We start from the raw sequence: 25807 nt of genomic DNA on the forward strand, positions 1-25807 counted from the left end.
GTGGGGGTCCGCTAAGCCCCTCGCAGCCCTGGGGACTATCACCTCCCTGGGGCAATGAATATTATGATACAGAGGGTCTGTTGCGGCCCCCGGACCCTGGGACCACTACTTCCCGAGGCTGTGTCCAGTAATGGAGGGGGACTGTGTGGCCCTCCTCCTGGAGCCTAAGGTGTCCATGAGAACCACCACCCTCCAGGGTCAACTCCTGCAATGTCCCAGGCTGCCCAGCCCGAAACATTGCAGTTTACTATGGCTAAGTGGTATCTTTACCGCTCCCACCATGTCATAGCAAACTCTGCTCCACTTTTAGAAAGTGAGAGAATAAAAATTTTCTCACTTTCGAGAAGTGGAGGAGAATTGATTTTGGACAGAGGTAGCTGCATGTTTTGCAGCTCCCTCTGTACAAAATAAATGCCGGCTGCCGCAGGATGCAGGGAGCAGGGCACCCAAGCTACAAGCTGGGTCCTGGAGGATTGGGCCCCAGGGCCAAAATTGGCCCAAGAGGGTGTTGAGCAAACCCCCTACCTTTATTTAAAGAACAAAAATGCAAAAACAAAAGGGGCAGGCCCAGGGGCCGAGCCCTCTTTCTGCGCCACTATGCAAACACGCCTCCTGGTGCACTGCTGGTTGGGGGATAAAGTCCCCATGGCTCCAGTGGGACTCCTCTTATTACCTTCAGTAAGTCCCTCAAAGCAGGATTACTGAGAGGTTATTGGAGGCCATGCCCCTTTCTCCACCACTCTACAAATGCACCTCCAGGCACACTACTCATGTAGTATACTTTTAAATGTAGTATACTTTTAAAGCGCACAGCTGCCCCAGCAACGGGGCGTCCCGGCGCTGTATAACTCTGGGGAACCCGTCCTGGCTTTCCCTGTGGGATGCTCCCTTGCTGGGAGTCCCCAAGGTGGAGCCAGGCATCCCCGGAATTGGTGGGGCCGTTGTGGAGATTAGGCAAGCTAATGCCCAGAGTTGCCGAGTGGAACCCCTGATTAGAGTAAGCACCGAAGCGAGAATTATCGAGTCCGCTGACCAAGGTCCACGACCCTGCCGCGTCGGGAATTGAACCCTGGTCCCAGGCTGACTTCTGCTCTCAGGCCTGCCGCCTCTAACCAGTGAGCCACACTACTCATTGGGGAATGACTTCCACTTTACTCCGTCAGGACTAAAGTTGACTACTTCCCACAATCAGTAGTGCACCAGAAGGCATGTTTGCAGAGGGTGGAGAAAGGGGGCATGGCCTTCAAAGACCTCTCAGCAGTCGCAATGTGTGGGACATACTGTTGTGTAGCTCCTATAAAAAGTATACAGGATCTGCACGTTTAGGCAACATATACTGCAGGATTGGTGTCAGGCGAACTCTGATCACCCCCACCGGGTATATTGGCCCTTTTGTTCCCACTAGCTCACAGTGCCACTAGAATCTCCTCTTACCAAGGAGAAAATGGTTCCTGGCAACCATCGAACATGACAACACTGATCCTTCAGGACAGTGGAAACAATATACTGCCTTTCGCTCAGTCACTCGTGCTTACTTTAGTCTGTCTCAGAGATAAACACAGAATAAACAGGCTGGGCATTTTCAATAAGGATTTATTGAACAGTTGTTACTCTGGTGTATAAAAGATGAGTTGCAACAACCATATAGACAGTATAAGATATAAATGATTAACAGTACTATAAAGGTAAATGGATGGTATAGTTCCATCTTGCTATGATCATGAATACACTCGAGTATATAAAATACATGATAAAAGATGCATACTCCTAGGATATCTCCCTATATAGATGTACCTAGCCTTTGTGTTGGTGTTTAGCCAAGAATCCCTCTAGTATTTAATCAACCCCATTACCTGAAGTGAGAGATTATGAACCCCGTCCTGGTCTTGAGTTGGACACCCCGCGAGGGACGTTAGACCACTGTGAGCTGGAGTATCTGCATGCAGGAACCTCAGCATCTCTGGTCAGTGTTTCAGCCGGGAAGTCTTGGTCTCCTGTGTCTCTCTTAGCAAGATGTGATATATATATATATATATATACCCATAGTTCTCGTCAGGGGTCCTACCTTGCTGTATTACTGTGTAAGCCTAAGGATGACACAGTAATACAGCCTGAACTTTATACATATATATTATACAGTAGATAGTAGTCCTGCTGTGCTTCCAAGAATCCTCATGCATAATGTATGAGATTTCGAACTAGGGAAAACCCACGTTCTAAATGCAGTATTGTATCTAGGTAAAAGGTCAGTCCATGTAAACTGTGACAAGTGTGATGTAGGGAAGAATATAGGTGAAAGGCAATGAAATTACCGAGGCTTATATTATGGTACCTATATGGAATATAACACTCATTGTTTTCTAAAAAGTTAAAACAAGGTGGTCTAAAAAAATTGGTAAAAGTGATATTGGAAATTTACAATTAAGTTACAGCTCTAATATGTCTGTAAGTATAGTCCGAACTACTACAAGCATTTCAAAGCCATATACGGTAAAAAAGGAATGTCAATTTTGATATGGAGTTCCTATTTTTCTGTTTGATTTTGCCAAAATCCAATTCTTTTCCCTGCACACAATGGGCCAAATGAGTCAAATGTTTATTTGTCCTGGCTGGTAGACATAACATACTTGCCTCTGCAGGTGACAGTCCCTGTAACACCTCGCATATTATGTGAATTGAGCACAGATGGTACTGTCCACAGCCAGTGCTGGGGCAGCCTGTGTGCCATCAAAGACTTGGGTGTCAACAGAAGCTCGTACTACCAATGGTGGCTCTAGGAATGCCGCATCAACATGGGAATATGCTGTGGACACTGCAGAACATGGGCCGATATCGAGTCCAGTAAAGCATCAATGTCCAGTTGTACACATGGTGGGAGTGTCAGACAGAGATCCAACACGCATTCTTCTCTTCAAAACATGCATCGGAGAACAGGTAAGATGCAGTCCATCCAGTCTGGTCTAATTCACACGAACCAAGAAGCACTTAGTTCCCTTAGGTGAAGTATGCCTAGAAGTTGTACCATGCGATCACAGTATTTTCGCTTCAGGAGTACTGTTTCCATCTCCTTGGTGACTGGGACGTCCATTGCCTAGCAGAAAAACGACAATCAGGATACCTGCTATTAGAAACAGGATCAGCGGCAGTACTCCAACTATGCTTCCAAACATGGAGTGTATAAAGTTTGGTATAACTTCGAGGACCGTCTGAAAGGTGATTAATAGTCCAGAGCCTATGGTCTTAAAAAGATGGACGATACCTGTCGTATCAGAGATTTTAAAGATACGATTTACCATTTCTGCTAAATGGAAGGGGAAATTTGTAGGTATATGTGCCTATATCTCTGCCGAAGACTTTGCTACTTGAAGTCTCTCGAGCGGACGTTAAGGGCACAGATTTCTGTATAAGCATGGCTTTCATTCTGCTCAAAGCATCAAACCGTATTAATGAAATATTTAGCGAAGGCCAGAGCGATGCCTCCCTGCCTGTATGTGTTGGGGGAAACAATACTTGCATACTGCAAGTAACCCTGGAACTCACAGTTAGCAGATATACGATGCCCAGAAGCATCCCACAACAAACTTGATCGTTCAGCATCAAATAACTCCCATTTGAAAGTAGTTTGAACACTAGAGTGATCACGGCAGCTGGGGCACCCTTTAAGTGACAGGGCATGTTTGCTCCTGAACCGTTACAGTCCCCATGAAGCAGTATATCCTGGCTAATAAGTGATCCACTTAAAGTGTTCTCGCTGTAGTACCGCTTAGAAACACTTCCTTTTCCCCAATCTGGCATCGAAATCTGTGCGGTAATTCCCAAGATTCCTTGATGAATTCCCTATTTATTGTTGTTTTGTATTTTTTCTACACAATGATATTCATTATTGCAGCACTGTGTGCATTTTGAACTTCATACGTCTTAGTGCAAGTGTTTAAATATCTTTAATCTAAAACTAAACAATATGAATTGTCTGGTTTTGATACAGGAAACAAAGGGTTATTCATTTGAGAGGTGCAAGTTTCAACTACCCCTTTGTATTCAAGTTGATCTATGATCTCCCTGACCTGTGTTTTAGTTTCTTGCTTTATTGGATACTGTATTAGTGCAGTTGGAATATTTTTTAATGGAATTATGTGGTGGGGCGAATCCTCATCCCATCCAACATGGTTTTAGTATAAGGATGGGGCTTGGGCTGCCGCCCACTCCCATGCACATGTGTATTTTAAATATTTGAGAACATGGTCAGAAAATGCTGGTAATATTACTGTTTGTCCCCCTCCATTTGGAGTGTTATTTCATACAATTTATGTGGGACACTTACCTTAGTATCAGGTGTTTCCACTGTGATATAATCATTCAAGACCGCTTTCATCAGAAATTCCATCGGGTTGTGGCGAGCTATTGTTACTTCTGTGAAATCTTGGAGATTTAAATATATATTATATATATATTCACAGAAAAAAAAAAAACAGGTTTCAGGGACATTATAGTTAGTCGGACATTTCTCTCATATAAAACCAGAGAAATGTGTCCGTTATAGTTAGTTGAGCTAATTATAACTCGCGCCTCCGCAATGTACTGCTGATGACATCACATATTACATCACTCATGACATGGTCAGTGACATGTCTGATGTTTGATATATATAGGCCAATGTGTATGATGTCCACTTGGGTCCTGAGGGCACAAGATGACCTCATCGCTCCATCAGCAGTGCGCCAAGAGGGGCGTTTGCAGAGTGGTGTAAAAAGGGAGCATGGCCTCGGACCACCTCTCTGCAATCCAGCTGTGTGGCGCATTCTGGAGGTACCTGGTGGGCTAGTTGGCCCTAAGTATTGAAGGGGACATAATTCCCCAACTTAGAACTTGCAAAGGGGCGCATTGGCAGAGTGGTGCAGGGAGGGGCAGGGCCTGTGTCGAGATGGCAGCTTTTTAAAAATATATTTTTTATAAGGGGGGCTGTGTGGCCCCTACTTGTTTAGGTATTTTTAGGGCCCCCATCTCCCAGTGCCTGATCCTTTTGGAAAACAAAACAGGAAGGGGGTGCATGGCTTTTTTAAAATATATTTAAAGTGAAGGGGGGCCACTAGGGCCCCCTTCCCAATATTGGCCCAGGGACCCCATCCGCCAGAGCTTGGCCCTTTAGATATATTTAAGGGTGCACAGACATAATATCGAATCCACAATATCGAATGGACAAAATATCGAGTTTTAAATATCGTTTGGAGAAAATATCGACAGGACAGAATATCGACAGCCAAAATATCGTTTTTAAGGTAAGTGAAGTAATATCGACTGTAAATAATATCGAAAGTAAAAAATATCTTTTTTTTATATAATAGTGTTTTTATGTTATAATATGTGTAAAAAGTGTCATTTTATGTTATAATTATTTTTAATTAATGATTTTTTTTAAATTATTGTGTAATTTTATTCTGTAGCGGGTTGTGGGTTTATAGGGGAATAGGGTGGGAAGTAATTTAATTATAATTAATTAAATATGTAAATGTATTAATTGGTAGTAATAATTAATTAATTGGTAATTAAATATTATATGTTAATTATTTAAAAATTAATTGGTAATTAATTTATTTTAATTGATTAATTGCTAATTATGTAAATTAAAATAATGTATTTTCTGTAGCGGGTTGTGGGTTTATAGGGGAATAGGGTGGGAAGTAATTTAATTATTATTTATTAAATATGTAAATGTATTAATTGGTAGTAATAATTAATTAATTGGTAATTAAATATTATATGTTAATTATTTAAAATTTAATTGGTAATGAATTTATTTTAATTGATTAATTGCTAATTATGTAAATTAAAATAATGTATTTCCTGTAGCGGGTTGTGGGTTTATAGGGAAATAGGGTGGGAAGTAATTTAATTATTATTTATTAAATATGTAAATGTAATAATTGGTAGTAATATTTAATTAATTGGTAATTAAATAATATTTGTTAATTAATTAAAATGTAATTGGTAATTAATTTAATTTAATTGATTAATTGCTAATTATGTTAAATTAAAGGGGTATTTTTAGGGTTCAGGGTCAGCTTTTAGTTTTAGGGTAAAGGGGTATTTTTAGGGTTCAGGGTCAGTTTTTAGTTTTTGGGTAAAGGGGTATTTTTAGGGTTCAGGGTCAGTTTTTAGTTTTTGGGTAAAGGGGTATTTTTAGGGTTCAGGGTCAGTTTTTAGTTTTTGGGTAAAGGGGTATTTTTAGGGTTCAGGGTCAGTTTTGGGTTTTTGGGTAAAGGGGTATTTTTAGGGTTCAGGGTCAGTTTTGGGTTTTTGGGCAAAGGGGTATTTTTAGGGTTCAGGGTCAGTTTTTAGTTTTTGGGTAAAGGGGTATTTTTAGGGTTCAGGGTCAGTTTTGGGTTTTTGGGTAAAGGGTTTTTTTAGGGTTCAGGGTCAGTTTTGGGGTACAGGGGTACAGGGGTACAGTGTAAAAATAAAGTAAAATTAAATTTACATTAATTTAATTTAATGAAATTAAATTAAATTAAATTATATTTAAATAATTTTAAATAATTTAAATTAAAAAAAATATTATATACTTACCAATACTTACGTTGTAATGGTAGTGCGTTGTAAAAGTTGCGTTGTAACGTCATATATCCACTGTTGCACTCTTTGCAGTGGGAATAGTAATTTTTACTCTTTTGTATTTGTACATTAATAATATTGGCTATTATTTAATTAAATTTTGTTACTATATATATATATGTTTTAAGAAATATGCTTAAAAAATATTATTTTTTTACTTTCATTAATTATTTAATTATTAAAAGTTATTTTAAGTATTGTTAATTATATTTTAGTAATTAATTTTTTATATTAATGTAATTATACATTGTTTTTATTAAAGTCGATAGTTTTTTACAACTATATTTTTGTAAACGATATTTTTAACTCGATATTTTAGTACTTACCTGTTTGAAGATAGCCAGTCGATATTTTGTCCGTCGATATTTTCTCATCGATATTTTTGTATCTCGATATTTATGTGGTCGATATATTTTCAGTGATCCATATTTAAGCCCTGGGCAGGTGGCGATCTCACATGCACAACACCATAGGAAATCAAGTAAATCAAAATAATACCCTTTCCAGCAGTGCCACAGAAGTTATGTAAAAATGAAACAGAGAACTCTAGGTAGTTCCCAAGTTTAGGTGGAGAACAGCTCCTATGTAGAGCAACCTAATAACGATGGATTAAACCCAAATCTGTGACTTGGGGTGAATGTTTTGACAATGGGCAACATTCCGTCCATCATCTTGTGTGTTTTGCTGTTCGCCCTATGTGGGAAGGGTATGCCCAGACGTGGGTCCCGTGCTCACTACGTCACTGGAGTCAAGCTATCCTGGCTGATGACGGCTGATAGCCAGAAACCGGTCCTAGGATGCTTGATTCTGGTCCAGGAAAGACGTGGCTTGGCAGTTCGGGTTGGACTTTTCCCATGAGGCACAGGGTCAAGACTGATATGCATATTGCCATGTCTGAACTGGGGTGGCGTGGTGAGCAAAATAACAATGGTTTAAACCCAGATCTGTGACCGGGGCTGAATGTTTTGCCAATGTGCAACATTCCGTCCATCATCTTGTGTGTTTTGCTGAGCAACCTACAACACCAGTGATACTCTGAATTTGCTCTATCAAAGACTTTCAGCATTGGATTATCACAGTGCTATCCATGCTGGGCTGTGACAAAGACATTTTACCATTCCAGGCACAGTATTACAGCTCTGGATTACTAAAATGCCATCTAAGCCAACCTGAAATTAATAAAATACAACCCTTGATATGCGTTTCGCTTTCATTATAGCTCTTCAGAGATGTTTAGCTTTGTGCGCACACAAGGGAGCACCCAGTATAAATCAAAACAATGCCCTTTCATGCATAGAGTGCCATGCACAGTTTTCTCGTCAATAATTTTACTGTAAATATTACAGTGATATTATCTATGATGTCATAGAAGATGTCATGAATGATGTCATATCTGGTGTAATTAGCACTGTAGGGTGAGGGTACAATTTATAGTTACCATAGGGCACGAGTTATAGTTACTTGAAATGACTTTTACTATAATAGTTGAATTACTATGGTTTTGTGTATGTAAAATCTGAATTTAACTATAACATCCATGTAACCTTTGTGTTTTAGGGAATTTCCTAACTATAATGTCCCTGTAACATTTGCTTTTTTTGTGAATTTATAGGTTTTACTTAACATTAAGTAAGATGCACATCACAAAGCATGGTGTGGTGGTTAGACGCAGGGCCTGGCATGGCATTGTGCTACCCCACCTAAGCTTGCTGATCCTGTCACCCCTCCTCCTTGCCATCCATTGTCCAGGTTCATGCCCTTGCTCCATCATTACAGCCCTGTGTGGCTGTTGATATGCCCTTCCCGACTGTCCTAAACAGTTAGCTTTCTGCCCCATCCATATACTCCTTTTCCTCTGCTGTTTGAGTCCCTGCACCAGCCCCCTCCCTCCTGCCCTGCATGGTATGAAGTGCTGTCACTGCCCTAAATTTAGCTTGATGTCCCTGTGCACTCCTTCTGCCATCCATTGCCCAATGCCCCATCGTTGCCCTTATACTTATCCTCTGTGCTTAGCTTGCATCCCCTAACCTCCTCCCCCCTGCCCTCCAATGTATGTGTGCATGCCCCTGTTCCCATCTTTTTGTCCACCATTTTCCATGGACCTGCCACTGCCCATCCTATCTACTATGAGTATTCTGTTGAACTAGGACTGCCCTTCCTGCCTGTACGAATTTCATGCATGTATCTCCTCCTTCCTGTCCTCCATGGTCCATTTTGCTGCCATTCCCTTCTGTCCTCCAGTGTATGTTGTGCTGCAACTGCTCCTCATGCCTGCCCTGTATGGTCTTTTGTGAAACTCTCTTTTTCCTGTGTCTATACCCCTAGTCCTCCCTTCTTTCCTCCATGGTCCTTTGTGCATGCCCCTATCCCATCTCTCTTGCCCACCATGGGTGTTGTGCTGCCACTAACTCCACTGCTTGCTGTGCATGGTCTTATGTGCTGCCACAGTCCCTCCCACCTGCTCTGTGTGGTCAGCTTGCTGCCCCTGACTCCCACCTCCCCTCTGTTGTCTGTGTGTATGACATTATAGTATGTAACTGTGGCCCATCCCACTTGACCACCATGGTCAGCTTGCTGCTCCTGCCCTGCCCCTTGCCCCCTTACCTCTCTTTTCCATGTTCAGGGCCCTATCTCCGTCCTCCTGCCTTGTCTGGTCCATACGTGTGCCCCTGCCTACTATCTCTTGTCATTCATGGCCAGTTATGCTGCAACTGTCCCTCCGGTCTGTCAGGTTATCAGCTTGCAGCCCTTGCCTCTTTCCCCTCTGCTCTCTGCTGTCAATGTGCATGGCCCTGTCCCCTCTTCATGGCTTTATTTGCTCTGTTGTGCTGCACTGCCATCCCGCTTGCCCTGTGTGGTGCATTGTGCCGCTGCAACCTCTAACACCTGTCCTGTTAGATCAGTTGGTGCCTCTGCCCATCTCCCTTCTGCCCTCTGTTATCTGAGTTCACATCCCCACCCCACTCCTCTGGCATCCATGATCCAATGTACCGTACTTGACAACAGTTTGAACTTGGTAAGAGAGAGATTGGCCCCATTGTCGGGTGGCCAGGTGGTGCGGCGGTCCCATTGTGAGACCTATTAAAAAGGCACTGCACACGGAGTACCCCTGATTGACTTTAATTAACCCCCAGGTGGACCAGGTCCCGGAGACATACCTTAAATATAGGAGGGGGTGCATGTGCCAACCTCCTAGGACCGCCACCTCCCCAGGGCAGTAGTTATTATGATTGCAGGGGTTGCCCATGCAGCACCCCCATGAGTAGCAGACTGCCACCTCCGTGGGGCAAATGTTTATTTAGAAATGCAGTGGGACACGCAGCCCTCTGAAGCCTGGGAACCCGCCACCTCCCCTGGGCTAAACTTAAAACTAATACAGGGGGCAGTAAGGCCTCCTCCACAGCCCCAGGGGCCACCACCTCCCCAGGCTAAATTTTTAAAATGAATGTTGGCGGGCCTGCACAGACCTCGAACAGCCCTGGGGACCACTACCTCCCCAGGGCAATTTATGAAAAGTAACGGGGGCTATGCAGCCCCCGAGCAGCCCCGGGGACAACCACCACAAATATAATAATTAGCCTCATGGACCCCAGTCCCCGGGGACCACCACCTTCTTGGGGCTAAGTTGTATGTTATATGGGGCCCCCTTATGAAGCCAAAGAACTGGCTCCTGCTATGTCCTTGGGTGCCCACACCTGGGACATAGTTGTTTGCCATGGTTTGGCAGGAGTGTTACCGCTCCCACCAAGCCACAGCAAATGCCCCACTTCCAGTATGCAAGATCATACAAATGCTCTTGCTTGCTTGAAACGGAAAAGAAATGCTTTCACACAGAGAGAGCTGCCTTTCCATTAGCTCCCTGTGTGTGAAAGTAATGCTGGCTCCTACTGAAGGCAGGAAGCCAGCAGGGACTGGAGGGGTCTTCTGGCTTCCCCCGCAGTCCCCAACGAAAGTGACTGGGTACCCTTGTTGGAACCAGGGCAACTAGAATAGAGGACTGGCCACATGGATGGGGTCCCTGGCATCAAATTCAGCCAGGTGAGGGGGGCCACACGGCCCCTTTTGCCCATCTCTTAATGGCCAGGCGCTGGGGGATAGGGTCCTCAAGCCGAAATCAATCCAGGGAGGGAGCCCTCCCACCTTTCTATAAATAAATTAAAGAAAAGGCCAGGTCCAGATAGATGGGACCCCTTAGGGGGGCCACGCGACACCCCTTCCCTAATAAATCTAACACATTTACAAATAATGACCCTGGAAGGAGTCGCCAGATATCCTCCCTTTTGAAAAAGGGCCTCCAGGCGTACAGCTTGTTGGGTAATTGTTATACTTGTCCCTGCTGCCCAGCTTAGAATGTGTGATGCAAGAGCCTGCTAGAATGTTCGGTGTGGATGTCGGGCAGTTGAATGTGGGCTGAGTGGCAGGAGGCCACTCCTGGTGGGGTTTCCCCTTTATATATCTTACCTAACATCATACCTTAATAAAGGAGCATCAAGAAAGCATATGGATTACATGGCATTATTTACAACATTTTTGGCGACTTGGTGACAGAAAGAGGAACCAACAGCAACAGAAATCTACAATTTTAAAACAGAAGAACCTACAAGGAGACAAGAGTCTTGAACTCATAGAAGAAAAGAACATCTAAGAGAGACAGAGAACGAACATTTGAGAGTATTCAAGAAAAGAACTGAGAAAGAACATTTAAAAGGTAAAAACTCTCTCTGTTATAATGCGTGTTTAAGCTTACTGGCACTAAGAAACCCCACCAGTGACCAAGAAATCGGTCGCCCTAAGAATCAGGAGTGCCAGATCAAGCTCAACTGATGCTGACCAGTTAAAGCAACTCTGAGTAAAAGGAAACGAGTGATTTACAAAGAGAATACTGTTTGCTGAAAGAAAAAAAAAAGTGATTTTGAACATAATTTCTAGCAAAGAAGTGTGAAATTAATCAGCCTCCTACCTCCGTGGTTGCGCCCCAACACGGATGATTTGCAGACAAAGAGATAAAAAGGAGGAGGACAGCCATAAATTAACCCAGCTGTCAGAGGTTCGGAAAGTAGTCAGCTGTGAGCATCTTTCTTTGAGTTTTCCTTTTAAAACAGATTTTGTCAATTGTGAAAGTGGATGCGCTGTTTTAAATGTGATGCTACACTATTTAATGACATGAGGAGAGAGTCACGGGCAGTGCGCAGTGAAATCAAACAAGTTTGGGCATATGCGGCAGATCGGCACTACGGAGAAACATTACATTTAATATTCTCATGTTGTGACACCTGTCTACATTTTTTAACATTGGTTTCACGGTGAGTGGCAAATTCAAACGGTTGTCATTTTATTTGAAATTCAAAGTGGACATGCACTCACCGGTTCTCGAGCTGCAGCTAGACAGCCTCTATGACGCATCATCCTCGGTGTGCATTGCTGCTCATACACGCTTGTCAACACTGGCGTGCCGAGAGCCACACGGTGCGACGTGTGATACGTGCCGCCATTTTGAGCATATCTGTATCGCCTGTCGCTCAAGGAGTGCTTAGTTACTGACAGACAGACATGTGAAAATCATCGGAACATCGGGAGTAAAGGAAATTGCGCTCTGCCGTTATTTTTTCTAAACAACATAAGTTCGGTTGTGAAGATGTCCTAACCAATGGAGAATGCAGGCTGCGAACTTCCTCTGCCGCAGTTTTAGCGGTCAATTTGCTGAACTGGTGCTTTGTGTGACACAACCTTGCTACTCATTTAAATGACTAAATTTGGAAAGGACCTCGGCTGAGACATCGCTCACCGCAGTTAAGTGGGGTGAGACAGATGACATTTGGAGAGCAGTTTTCTTTGCAATAGAAGATAACCTCGGGTGAGAGATCGCTCACCGGAGCTATTTCATTGCTGTTTGCTAAATTTACTTGTGACACTATATTTACCTATGTGCTTAATTTACTTTTGACAAAATGGTTCTGTGAAAGTAGTGGAAGGGGTTTGTGATGAGTTTGAAGAAGCTAAGTGCCTGAAGCTAAGTGCCCTGTATTTGTTCCTGGGATGGCCTCATTCTTTGAGGTTATGGGAGCTATGTGTTTGAAATGTCACAGTGTGCTCTGTTTCTTCTTGGTTGTGAAGTGATAAGTTTGGTACTTACTTGAAGTTTAATGGAGCTTTGAGTTCCAATTTTTCAAATATTTTACATGGAGTTTCTGGGAGCTTAGAGTTCCGCCTTTAAACATTATTATTGAGTTTCTGGGAACTTGGAATTCCACTTTTTAGATACTCTTATGGAATTTGAGGGAACTTGAAGTTCCACTTTTAAATGTTTTTATACAACTTGAGGGAACTTGGAGTTCCACTTTTAAATGTTTTCATGGAATTTGAGGGAACTTAGAGTTCCGCTTTCAAATGTTTTTATGCAGTTTGAGGGAGCTTGGAGTTCCCCTTGTAATATTTTTATGGAATTTGAGGGAACTTGGAGTTCCACCTTCAAATATTTTTGTGGAGTTTGAGGGAACTTGGAGTTCCACTTTTAGATATTTTCATGGAGTTTGATGGAGCATGGAGTTCCACTTTTTAATACTCTCATGGAGTTTTGAGGGAGCTTGGAGTTCCACTGTACTGTTACGCCGTAAGTTGGGACCTTTTTGCCTCTTACTGACCTGGCCAGTCGGTTTGTTTGGTTTTTGGGTTGAGTATGTGATGTGTGGGCGTGATAGTGTGTTGGTTATTTCATTGTGTCAGTAATGTTTGTTTAAGGAAGAGAGAAGGTGGTGTGAATGTTATTTATTAGTTGCGTGATTGGTTTGTGAAGATGTTAAAATTGCTAATCTTATCTTGTTTTACATTTATGTGGAAATTGCGTGATGTGACTTGCTAACTCATTTACTCTCCGCAATTTCTATTCATCTCTCTCGTTCATCAAATCAAAGAAGGGAGATGTGTTATACTTGTCCCTGCTGCCCAGCTTAGAATGTGTGATGCAAGAGCCTGCTAGAATGTTCAGTGTGGATGTCTGGCAGTTGAATGTGGGCTGAGTGGCAGGAGGCCACTCCTGGTGGGGTTTCCCCTTTATATATCTTACCTAACATCATACCTGAATAAAGGAGCATCAAGAAAGCATATGGATTACATGGCTTTATTTACAACAGTAATATAGTCCCCTTGGCGGGTAAGGTTCCTTAGGGGCCAACAACCACTCTTGTTACCTCCAGTAAGTCTCACACAGGGGATTGATGAGAGGTATTCAGAGGCCATGCCCTTTTCTCCACCACTCTGCAATTGCACCTCCTGGCACACTACTGGTTGGGGGATAAAGTCCCTTTGGCTGTTAAGGGTCCTTGGGGCCAAGGAACCCTTCTGTTACCTCCAGTAAGTCCCATACAGCAGGATTGTTGAGAGGTATTAGGAGGCAGACCCCCTTTTTCCACCACTCTGCAAATGAAGTCTTCTTGGATGATGAGGGTCCTTGGAAGCCAAGAAGCCCTCATGTTACCTCCAGTAAGTCTGACATAGCAGAATTCCTGAGAGCTGGTCAAAGGCCCTGCCCCATTTCTCTACCACACTGCAAATGTGATTACTAGTTAAAAAACCATAGCAATTCCCTTAAAAAAACAAAGGTTAAAGGGACGTTATAGTTAGGAAATAGAACTTAAAAAAAGTAATGATACAGGGATATTGCAATTAGGAAATTGAATGAAACAACTTTAGCAATTGACTGAAAGAAAATGTTACAGGGACGTTATAGTTAGTCTCAGATTTCACTCATACTAAGTCAGTGAAATTCAGCAGTTATAGTTATCTCAGCTAATTATAACTTATTCCCCTGTAATGTCATTCCTATGACCTCAAATATTACATTAATAATGACATCTCAAATGACATCACTTATGACATCATCTACAGAAGCACTCTCATACCCACTCACACCTCTATACAACGTCACATGCATCCATTCACACACCCACACAATCACTCACATACTCATTCACAAACCCATACAAGTACTCCACTCCCACTCATTCACTCATACAGCTACTCATACAACCATTACCTTACCCATACAGCCACTTGCATAGCCACACACTCACCCATACAGCTACTCAGACACCCACTAATACACCTATACAGCCACTCATTCCCTGCTCACTACCCCATACAGCTCCTTAACATAGCCACTCACTCACCCATACAAGCACTCACACACCCACACAAACACTTAAATACCCATTCACAAATCCGTACAAGCACTCACATTCCCATTCACACATCCATACAAGCATGAAGGTAAGTTTTTTGGCGGCTATAACATCTATGATTTCGGTGGCTATAACATCTCCTCATAGACTCATAGACTTGAAGACCTAGGATCTTTGTCCACTATACCCCTCAATTCGAGATTTTATTCGTATGGATTGTTTCTTAGATTAGTGCTAGGTTTCTGTCCTTGAGTAATGTATTTATTTCCTCAGGCTCAGGAAATATTTCTGCCTTCTTTTTTACCAACAACTACTACTCTGAAAGAAGAGGCTCTGAATGTTCTGGATGTATTTAGGGATGTGAAGATGTATTTATCTAGGACAAAGGAGTTTATTGAACATCTTTTGTATATTTTGGTATTTTTTTGGTATGCTCAAAAGTCTTCCATTGCTTAAGCAGATAGATTAAGTCTCTTATTTCTTTTATATAAGGATTCAGAGGACACCACTTTACTAGTTAAAATACAGGGTAGGTGTCCACAGGGAATGGCTGCCTCCTGAGCTTTCAAGTTGGATGATTGTAAACTTGCTAATTGGGCTACACCTTCTACTTTTGTTTCTCACTATCAATTGGATTTTAGGAATGTTGATTCAATGGATTTTGATTCTAGAGTATTAGTGGCTGATATGCCCTAATGTTTGTGCTCCTATTTTTGCATTAAAAGATTGATTTGCATAATTTGGGAGCTTCTAATTTTTTTGTGTCAAGTAATCAGGTTCTGATTCATTGTTCTGATATATCCTTATATAGTTAGTAGTGGTGGGAGAAAAAGGGTTGAGGAGGTCATAATTCAATTACAGGTAATCTTCCTTACTCCAAATACCCTTTTTTTTGTAACAATACTTATGACCCTCCCGCCTGGTCACATTCCTCAACCTGAATTTCCCTTTCTGCTTGGCATATACAGAAAGTGTTGTGGGATGCAACCCTGTTGATTGCTAGATTACTGGGGGGAGCATAAGGGAGGGACTTAGGGTGTTTTGTTTTGCAGCTCAATTGGTCCTGGTAGGTTACATGGTACCTGGGTAGAGGTTATACACCTCATGAATATGGTAAGTAGTCGCATGAAAAAAGGCAATATGGAGAACTGAAAATTACAAGTAAGTAATTAAATCATTACCAACAAGTATCGATTTTTAGAAAAAACAGTGAGCTGCCAAATCATATGCTTACAGCATTATGAGATAATAAAGAATAGTCTATTAGTTATTGGTATTTGTAATTAGCATTTGCATCTGCTGAACCATTAAATCAAGACAATAGCTGGGGTCAATGCACCTGTGCCATTGCTAATTTCTCCAAGGGAACAGGGAATGCAGTCAAAACAGCATGGAGGCTCCCCCTCCCTGGCGGCTTTTCTGAATCCAGGCGGACAGGCGTCACTGCAGACAGACGGGGGGACCTGAAGGGGGAATATTCAATTAATTATAGTGAACAGATGCAGACAAAATAAATATCCTATAGGAGGAACAGGCAGAAAAATAATAGAATGGATCATAGAGTGATAGAGAAACTACAGGTGGAACTGAGTGCAAGAAAGGGCCACAGACATAATATGGGACCTGGGGAGGGGGCTGTGAGAATATTGATCAGAAGCATCCTAGAGAGTGGGACGTGGAAGAGAAGAGCATTAATTAAATCAATGGCCGACAGGGAGTGGGGACCGGAGAGGACACACTGTAAGAAGGTTCTGCAGTGATGGTAGCATAGGGCCAGATGTACCAAGAGCTGGTCTCAAAATAATGGTCGCAATTTGCGATTAGTATTTTTACAATCTAGTGTGTTAATTTACAAACTGACCTAGGTAGCAATAGGTTGGTTGGTAAATACCTAGGGGCAGATTTATGTTGGGAATGCGCCACGTTTGCGTCACGCAACTGCGGCGTAAACGTGGCGCATCCCTATGACCCATTTACAACGTGACGCATCTAGGCAGATGCGTCACGTTGTAAAGCCCTGCGCCACTTGTGGGCGTTCCGGCGCAGGGTGCGCGTTCCGGAGCAGGTGCGCCTCGCAAAAGTGGCTGAGTGAAATCTATAAGATTTCACTCAGTCTCTTTCAGGCCAATGCTGCGTCAAAAGCCTGCGCCTGCTTGAAGCAGGCGTAGGTCTTGACGCAGCATTGGTCAGATAGGGCACCCCCGAGCCTTGCTGGAGCTGTGTCGCGCTTGCGACGCAACTCCAGCAATGCGCCACCTTTACAGCACAGATGCGTCACGCATCTGTGCCGTTTTTGCCCCATGGTGCGCCGCATTGTAAATGCGGTGCACCATGGGTGGCGGAGCAGCGGCGCAATATAACTGGCGCATCCCTGGGGATGCGCCAGTTATCATAAATCTGCCCCTTTGAAGTTTGACTTACCTCATGAACATTAATGAGGTAGGTCACCAATTGCAACCCACTAGGTATTGCAGCCATCAGCAGACTACCACTTCTGTGATTGCTTTTCAATAATTTCAAAAAGGGGGTGGTGATGGACAGAGTATCTGAGTTAATCAGAACACTCCTACCCAGTCAACAGATCAGGGCTTGATCCATCACCGTTTTTTAGCTCACTGCACCATCCCAGTTTAGAACCTGGCTATATGCAAATTAGTCTGCCCCTGGCCCAGTGCATCATGGGAACAGGGCAGACCAAACTACCAAGCCAATTCTTCACTGGAAAGGAAACAAGCTTCCGGGGACCGGTTTCTGGCATTACAGCCGTCTTCGGCCCGGCTTGCTTGAATCCTGATGGTGCAGTGAGCAAGGGACTCATGTCTGAGCATACCCTTCCACACTCATGGTGGCCAAAATAATTTCAAAAAGGGGGTGGTGATGGACAGAGTATCTGAGTTAATCAGAACACTCCTACCCTGTCAACAGATCAGGGCTTGATCCATCACCGTTTTTTAGCTCACTGCACCATCCCAGTTTAGAACCTGGCTATATGCAAATTAGTCTGTCCCTGGCCCAGTGCATCATGGGAACAGGGCAGACCAAACTACCAAGCCAATTCTTCACTGGAAAGGAAACAAGCTTCCGGGGACCGGTTTCTGGCATTACAGCCGTCTTCGGCCCGGCTTGCTTGAATCCTGATGGTGCAGTGAGCAAGGGACTCATGTCTGAGCATACCCTTCCACACTCATGGTGGCCAAAATAATTTCAAAAAGGGGGTGGTGATGGATAGAGTATCTGAGTTAATCAGAACACTCCTACCCAGTCAACAGATCAGGGCTTGATCCATCACCGTTTTTTAGCTCACTGCACCATCCCAGTTTAGAACCTGGCTATATGCAAATTAGTCTGTCCCTGGCCCAGTGCATCATGGGAACAGGGCAGACCAAACTACCAAGCCAATTCTTCACTGGAAAGGAAACAAGCTTCCGGGGACCGGTTTCTGGCATTACAGCCGTCTTCGGCCCGGCTTGCTTGAATCCTGATGGTGCAGTGAGCAAGGGACTCATGTCTGAGCATACCCTTCCACACTCATGGTGGCCAAAATAATTTCAAAAAGGGGGTGGTGATGGACAGAGTATCTGAGTTAATCAGAACACTCCTACCCAGTCAACAGATCAGGGCTTGATCCATCACCGTTTTTTAGCTCACTGCACCATCCCAGTTTAGAACCTGGCTATATGCAAATTAGTCTGTCCCTGGCCCAGTGCATCATGGGAACAGGGCAGACCAAACTACCAAGCCAATTCTTCACTGGAAAGGAAACAAGATTCCGGGGACCGGTTTCTGGCATTACAGCCGTCTTCGGCCCGGCTTGCTTGAATCCTGATGGTGCAGTGAGCAAGGGACTCATGTCTGAGCATACCCTTCCACACTCATGGTGGCCAAAATAATTTCAAAAAGGGGGTGGTGATGGACAGAGTATCTGAGTTAATCAGAACACTCCTACCCAGTCAACAGATCAGGGCTTGATCCATCACCGTTTTTTAGCTCACTGCACCATCCCAGTTTAGAACCTGGCTATATGCAAATTAGTCTGTCCCTGGCCCAGTGCATCATGGGAACAGGGCAGACCAAACTACCAAGCCAATTCTTCACTGGAAAGGAAAAAAGCTTCCGGGGACCGGTTTCTGGCATTACAGCCGTCTTCGGCCCGGCTTGCTTGAATCCTGATGGTGCAGTGAGCAAGGGACTCATGTCTGAGCATACCCTTCCACACTCATGGTGGCCAAAATAATTTCAAAAAGGGGGTGGTGATGGACAGAGTATCTGAGTTAATCAGAACACTCCTACCCAGTCAACAGATCAGGGCTTGATCCATCACCGTTTTTTAGCTCACTGCACCATCCCAGTTTAGAACCTGGCTATATGCAAATTAGTCTGTCCCTGGCCCAGTGCATCATGGGAACAGGGCAGACCAAACTACCAAGCCAATTCTTCACTGGAAAGGAAACAAGCTTCCGGGGACCGGTTTCTGGCATTACAGCCGTCTTCGGCCCGGCTTGCTTGAATTCTGATGGTGCAGTGAGCAAGGGACTCATGTCTGAGCATACCCTTCCACACTCATGGTGGCCAAAATAATTTCAAAAAGGGGGTGGTGATGGACAGAGTATCTGAGTTAATCAGAACACTCCTACCCAGTCAACAGATCAGGGCTTGATCCATCACCGTTTTTTGGCTCACTGCACCATCCCAGTTTAGAACCTGGCTATATGCAGAGGTGGCAGATTTGAGGAAACAAGACACAAGCACCGGCGGGTCTCAAGGAGAAAAGGGGTCTTTATTGCCACACACCACACATCAGTGATCCAAAGATGGGTGGAAAAACATTGTCCAGGCTTGCAGCCTAAACTGGGGCAAACCTACCAATCTCAGCGATGATCAGGCCTACTGGGCCCCCTGGGGAGCACCACAGGGCACTGTGGATGAAAGTGCCTATGTGATGATTTGAGTCTAGCCCACCCAAAGCAATCACTGGATTCTGTGGAGTAGGGAATCAATAGCATAAACCACGACGATACACAGAGGTATGAAATATACATAACACAACATAAATTGACTAGAGGGTGCTCCTGCATGAGCTGAGATGACTTCACTGTGAATGCCAGGGGGGACTGGGATTCTCAATAACTGTAACACCATAACCATGGGCCATGATACCCTCACACGAACAACAGGCAGAAGGGCACCCCAAGAGTGCAACATACCACCATTCCCTATCTTCAATGTGGTGCTAAAACAACTGATTTTGAAAGGTAATAATCAAATAACTGAGAAGGTTAAAAAAACTGTCCATTCCGCTTACCCTCAAGAGGCAAGACATTGATAAGTGGGGAGAAGCAGATGCTAGGATAATGGAATACAAATAAACAATGGAAACAGTGTCAGTTATGCTACACAGACATGAAGAGAACATTGCAGATATAGAGTATGGGTCCAGGCACAACAAAGTGTACCTTCTGGGGCTTCATTAAAGTGTACAAAAAAACTTCCTGGAGATGTTTTAGGAGACTTGGGGGCATATTATCAACAACTAGCGATATTTATCACTAAATACGCTTAGCGGAAAAAATTTTATCGCTGCGCATCACCGGATTTTATCGCAGAGATAATGTGCTATTAGCAACGTTTATCTCCAATGCGATAAAATATCCGGCGACAGCGGCGAAATGCGTGAATATCGCTGGGAATCAAGCTATGTTCAGGCATTAACACCAATAGGATCTTAACCTGAACATCCACCACCCATTGGATATACAGGTTAAGAAGTGGTCTGAGCAGGCTTAGCTCACATTTTTTAATCGCTACGCCTGCGTTGATAATAGGCGATAGTGATGTTAGTGACTGCTTTCAGTCGCTAACAGGTTGGGTACGCCCACTTTGCATGTCATTAGCGATAAATATCGCTGACATGCAAAGTGGGCCCTAAACCGCTCACTATCACCTAAAAGCTGTTGCTAACTGATGTTAACGACAGCTTGCTAATAGGGCGATTACATTATCGCCGCTTTGCGGCCAAAAACCGCAAAAGCGGCGATAATTTCATTTCGCCTGCCTTGGTAATATGCCCCTTGATCCCCACAATGTTTGAGCACTCTGAGGTGCACCTGAGGCTGCAAATTGACAGAGCATATTGCTCCCCAACTCAGCAGCAACCTCTCATGAAATGAGTGCTATGCAAAAAAAATAAGGGTTGACTACTCATAGCAGCAAGTAAACAGACACAGATTACGTGTATTGGAATTAGCATTTCTTCTCACCCAGATTTTTTGTTTTTCCCTCCATGTTGCTCTTTTTTTTCTGTGAATACGTGACATAGAAAGGAGACATACTGGAGGGTGTGATCAGGGTGAGGACCGGACAGATGCTCCTATCCTTGGCTCCATACCTCAGACCAGACTTCCATTGCATATTCAGAGTAAGAAGACTCATCAAAACTGGATCTCACCGAGGGAAAGGTCGCGATCCGGACGCATCTACTGTCTGGTTCTTGGCATCTGAGACAACCACCTAAAATGTGCTCTGATTGCTCTAAGGCTCCGATTTGAACATGACCACAGCTGTGCATACAGGCCTCCCCGGCTAGTCTGGAAACAGTGGGAGATCCATTGTCACAGTAAGGGGAGCCCTGATGATTTGAAGCCACACTCTGCACATTCCTCCGCTCGGGGAGCAACAGATTGACATAGAGGGGTGCTCTATCACACGCCGCGCACAGTGATGGATATCTTACTTTACATTAAAAAGTTTAGCTATCCTTCCAGAATTAACAAATGGTAACATTTGTTCTATTTATCCCATCTGCTGTGCAGAACTACCAGTGATGGTATGGAGTTCAGACAGCGTAACATAGGCTTATAGCCTACTGCCAAGTGCTTTACCAGCTGTTAATCACCCTGAACCTGAGCTATGATTGGAGTGAGGAGCTTCAACAACTTGTATAGCCCACGTAGAACAGTTATAAGGCTATTAGAGCATTCCATCTGCTTGGGTATGTTGCTCTAAATTAAAAATGAGACACAGAAAGACAAACATTGGAATGTTGTAACAGATGGCCTATGCCAATCATTAATGGCCTAGACCCACTCCATTGTCTTCAATAGAGGTATAATCATTTCAATATTCTAAAAATTTTTAGAAATGATTGTGGAGGTGATCATGCAACCATTATGAGGTTCTAGTTCTGCACTTGTAAGAGCTCATTCAGAATTGATGCCTCCATCAGCATCACTAGGACAGTGTGTGGATCCTGCACTACAGGAAGTATCTAATTTAGGAAAATTGTTACGGATCAAGTTTCCAGATTGTATTTTCCCCTTTTCTATTGCTATCAATGCTACTCTGTGTTTTCTACTTCTGTTCCTTTGAAACTGTGGTGTTGTCTCTCAAATCATTTCCTAAATCATGTGTGTGCTAGAGTACAATTTAGACGAAGAGAAATACTTACTTATCACAGTTTAGTAAAGTTATGTACTGTGTAACTATTGTATTCAGTGGGAATGATGATGTGGGTATAAAATAAGTTCTTCATAGTCCATATGCCACAGCAAGGAAAGTAAATATATATGAAGGGATTTTATGCTGTGGGGCTCATGAAATCTTATCATTCTGCACAAGGAGCACTCCCCGCACCTGATAAGATCCATCACTCCACAGGATGGCACTATTATTGACACTGAAGTCTTCACCTTCTTGTGCTGTTGAGTCTAACCTGCCCACTTTTATTAGCTGGAACGTCTCATCCAGGGATATCTGCACATTTAGGATGTCATAAGCCGCGGGGGCATCTCCATGTGCATCAAAGAAAATGTCCTTCCCAGTGGGAGTTGTGAAGTGCAGGTTTTTCAAATAGTGCAGGACCTGGAGAGGAAGAGCAGAGCATCATTCATAACTTTACCCAGGTGATAATCAAACATAGTGGAAATTGAAATGATCTGACCAAGAATGTGTAAAAGAAAGAAATATGCTGTCCATAATTCTGCTCTAAGTCCTGTTTGTGTCATGCTTATTTACTCTTATGCATTACAGTATTAATGAATATGCATATAACCAATATTATATCAATGCATTCTAATCAAATATGTATGTTGTTTTACAGTAGTTTGGTGCATCCATTAACTTTAATATGCTTGCTAATTTACCTAGTTCATGTGGGTCCGGAAACCATGTAACTCCAAGCTATACATTTCTTAGAAGCGCAACCTCCTTTTAGAACTTACCCAGAGGAAAAGGAATTTTATGAAAATATTGAGCACATTATTGTACTTTTTAATGAGATCTTCTGTAAAAGGACATTCTCCATTTCCCCAGAGATAGGAACCTGCAACCTTCTTATTAGATATGTTTTTGCTGACAGAAATTGTTTTCTGTGATGCGCTTAATAATACTAATAATAAGAATACGGATACTTGTAAAGCTCGAAAGCTACCTCAAACAGAGGTGTCCCGGCGCTAAGGGGTCGGTAGTGCATAGATGGGAAGCCAGAAAGCCACGACCACAGACCATTATTCTGCCATAAAGAGCGAGGTCTTAACCCTTTTCCTAAAAGGGGCTCTGTTTCTATGTTGCGAAGATCGCTGGGCAAGGAGTTCGGCAAATTTGCTGCTCCCACCGTGAAGGATCTTCCCCCCCATTCGAGCCTTCTTCCAACGAGGCGTGCAGAGTAGATATTTGAGAATTGGACCTTAAGGATCTGGTCTGTTTATAACTGCGTAGTCTGTGTTTAAGGTAGCTAGGACAGTCACTATGTGTGGCTCAGAATGCGAGTGACAGGGCCTTAAATTCGATTATTTTAGCCACTGGTAACCAATGGAGCTCTTTTAAATGTGGAGAGACATGCTCGCGGAAAGGGCCTGATCAGTCTCGCAGCCGCATTTTGCACCACTTGGAGATGTTTAATTAGGTATTTTGGCAGGCCCAAATAAAGGCAGTTCGCATACTCCAGCCTGGATGTCACTAAGGCATGGGCTGTGATTTTTCGGCACTCCTCAGGCAGCAAATGCAGACATTTCTTCAGATTTCTTAGTTTACAGAAACAAGTAGCTGTCACTTGCCGTATCTGTGCCGAGAATGAGACATCAGCCTCCCATTTCACACCCAGGTTTTTTATACAGTCTGCAGGGGAGAGGGGAGGACCCATTTCTGGTGGCCACCAGAGATCTGACGCGAAGAACATCACCTCTGTCTTTCCTGCGTTGAGCTTAAGTTTGTTGTTGTTCATCCACAAAGCTATATCTCTCAAGCACTCTTGAAACTCTTAAAGGAGACCTTGGTCTGCTCTTTAAAAGTGAAAAGGCTTTTACCCCCCAGTTGGCTATCAAGGAGAACAGAGACGCCAGGTTCGGATTGAACAGGAGTGGGCTCAGCACTAACCCCTGGGGGACTCCGCACCAGAGCTGTTTCGGCTTAGACACAAAGGGTTGCAGCGCAGCCTTCAGTGAGCGATCTTTAAGGTAGGGGTTCATCCAGGCCAATTCCGTACCCCCAATGCCCATCTCCTGCAGTCTACTTGTCAGGTGTGGTCGATGGTGTCAAATGCCGCTGATAGATCCAGAAGCACCAACATTGCAGATGCCCCTGAATCCACCGCCTTGCTTACCAACTGAGTATCGTGTAACATGCCCTTACTCTCAATAAAGTTGGTTAGTGGATGCTGCATTATTTTTTCAAGCGTCTTTGCTGATGCTGGCAGCCGGAAGATAGGTCTGTAATTGTTTAAATCCCCTAGATCTCTGTTTGTTTCTTTCCTCAGGGGGAGTAGCGTTGCATATTTCCAGATATCTGAGAAGGTGCCCGACCTAAGGGAAGAGTTCCATATATGCGACAGCACGTGCTTTATAGAGTGTGCCATCACTTTCCAATGTTTGGGGGGTAGGGATCATCGGGTGCCCCTGATTTACATCTCAAAATTTCTGCCAGCGCATCCTGCTGGGAAATAGGGGTATAGCCTTTAAGTGCCGGCTCTCTGCTGTCAGATTTCTCTGTCTCCAGTGTAGCAGAGAATGTCTCATACACTTCCTTAATTTTATTATCGAAGAAGAAAGAGATACTTCCGCACAGGGAGAGGGAAGGTTGTACATCTATCTCTGCTGCTCTAGGTTTAAGAAAGGAGTTGACCACTCTGAACATTTCCTTGGTAGAGTTGTCAGCCTTGTAAATGCGGCTACCTAGGTAATCCCTTCTAGCTACCCTTATCAGGCCGTGCAACTCCTTCAATACATTTCTATAGGTGGTCTTGCCCCCTCACCGTAATTTACCCCCCACTGCCGTTCCAGTCGTTTACAACTAAGTGAATCCAAAAACGAAGGGGCAGAGGGGGAGAGCACAGAAGATCTAGCAGGTTTGGCTGGGGGCGCAGATTCAACCGCTGTCGAAATCCACTGATTTAGAGCCAAGGAGCTGCATTAGGATCGAATGAGAGTATGGGTTAACCCATACTCTCCAGCCTTCGGCTCGAGCCTTTAACGCTGGAGAGGGCCTTCAATAGCCGGTATAGCCCTCTACGGTGGGCTATAAGGCTATAGTAACACTCATTCAGAGTGCTTCAAGAACAATATATTGTACTAGAACATTGGAATGTTGGGAGCTCCATTGAAAACAATGGAGTACTCCGGGCTTATAATGGCTGGTATAAGCCTGGAGCTCCAACATTCCAATGTTTCTTTGTTCACAGCTCTGGCTGTGAACAAAGGCTTCAGGGAGCCTGAGGGGATTACAATCCCCTCACGCTCCCAAAAGGGTTTGTATTTTTTGTTAGAACATTCTACCCTCTAGTGGAATATTCTAATAGCCTTATAGCCCTTCGTAGATGGGCTATACCGGCTATTAAAGTCCCTCTCCCTTGTTAAAGGCGCTCGCCTTGGGCTCGGGCCTTTAACGCTGGAGAGTGCCTTTAATAGCTGGTATAGCCCATCTACGAAGGGATATAAGGCTATATTGTCACCTCACTACAGTATTTTTTTGTAGTGATGAAAGAGAACCATTGTCCTTATGATGATGCTCTGCCTTCCTAATACTAGCATACA

General features: G+C 43.7%; 1 protein-coding gene across 1 annotated transcript in view; it reads right to left on the bottom strand.

The window, feature by feature from the left end:
- LOC144774108 (vomeronasal type-2 receptor 26-like) overlaps nucleotides 1–25807 on the bottom strand; it is an 81877-nt gene that overhangs the window by 8308 nt on the left and 47762 nt on the right. The window contains exons 5-6 of the mRNA XM_078659134.1: nucleotides 22416–22643; nucleotides 16126–16249 (exon numbers count right to left, since the gene is read on the bottom strand). Coding sequence (XP_078515260.1) covers nucleotides 16126–16249; nucleotides 22416–22643 — 352 coding nt within the window. The remainder of the gene's footprint in view (nucleotides 1–16125; nucleotides 16250–22415; nucleotides 22644–25807) is intronic.

The sequence above is a fragment of the Lissotriton helveticus genome, chromosome 8 (assembly GCF_964261635.1).
Source record: "Lissotriton helveticus chromosome 8, aLisHel1.1, whole genome shotgun sequence".
Taxonomy (NCBI): Eukaryota; Metazoa; Chordata; class Amphibia; order Caudata; family Salamandridae; genus Lissotriton; species Lissotriton helveticus.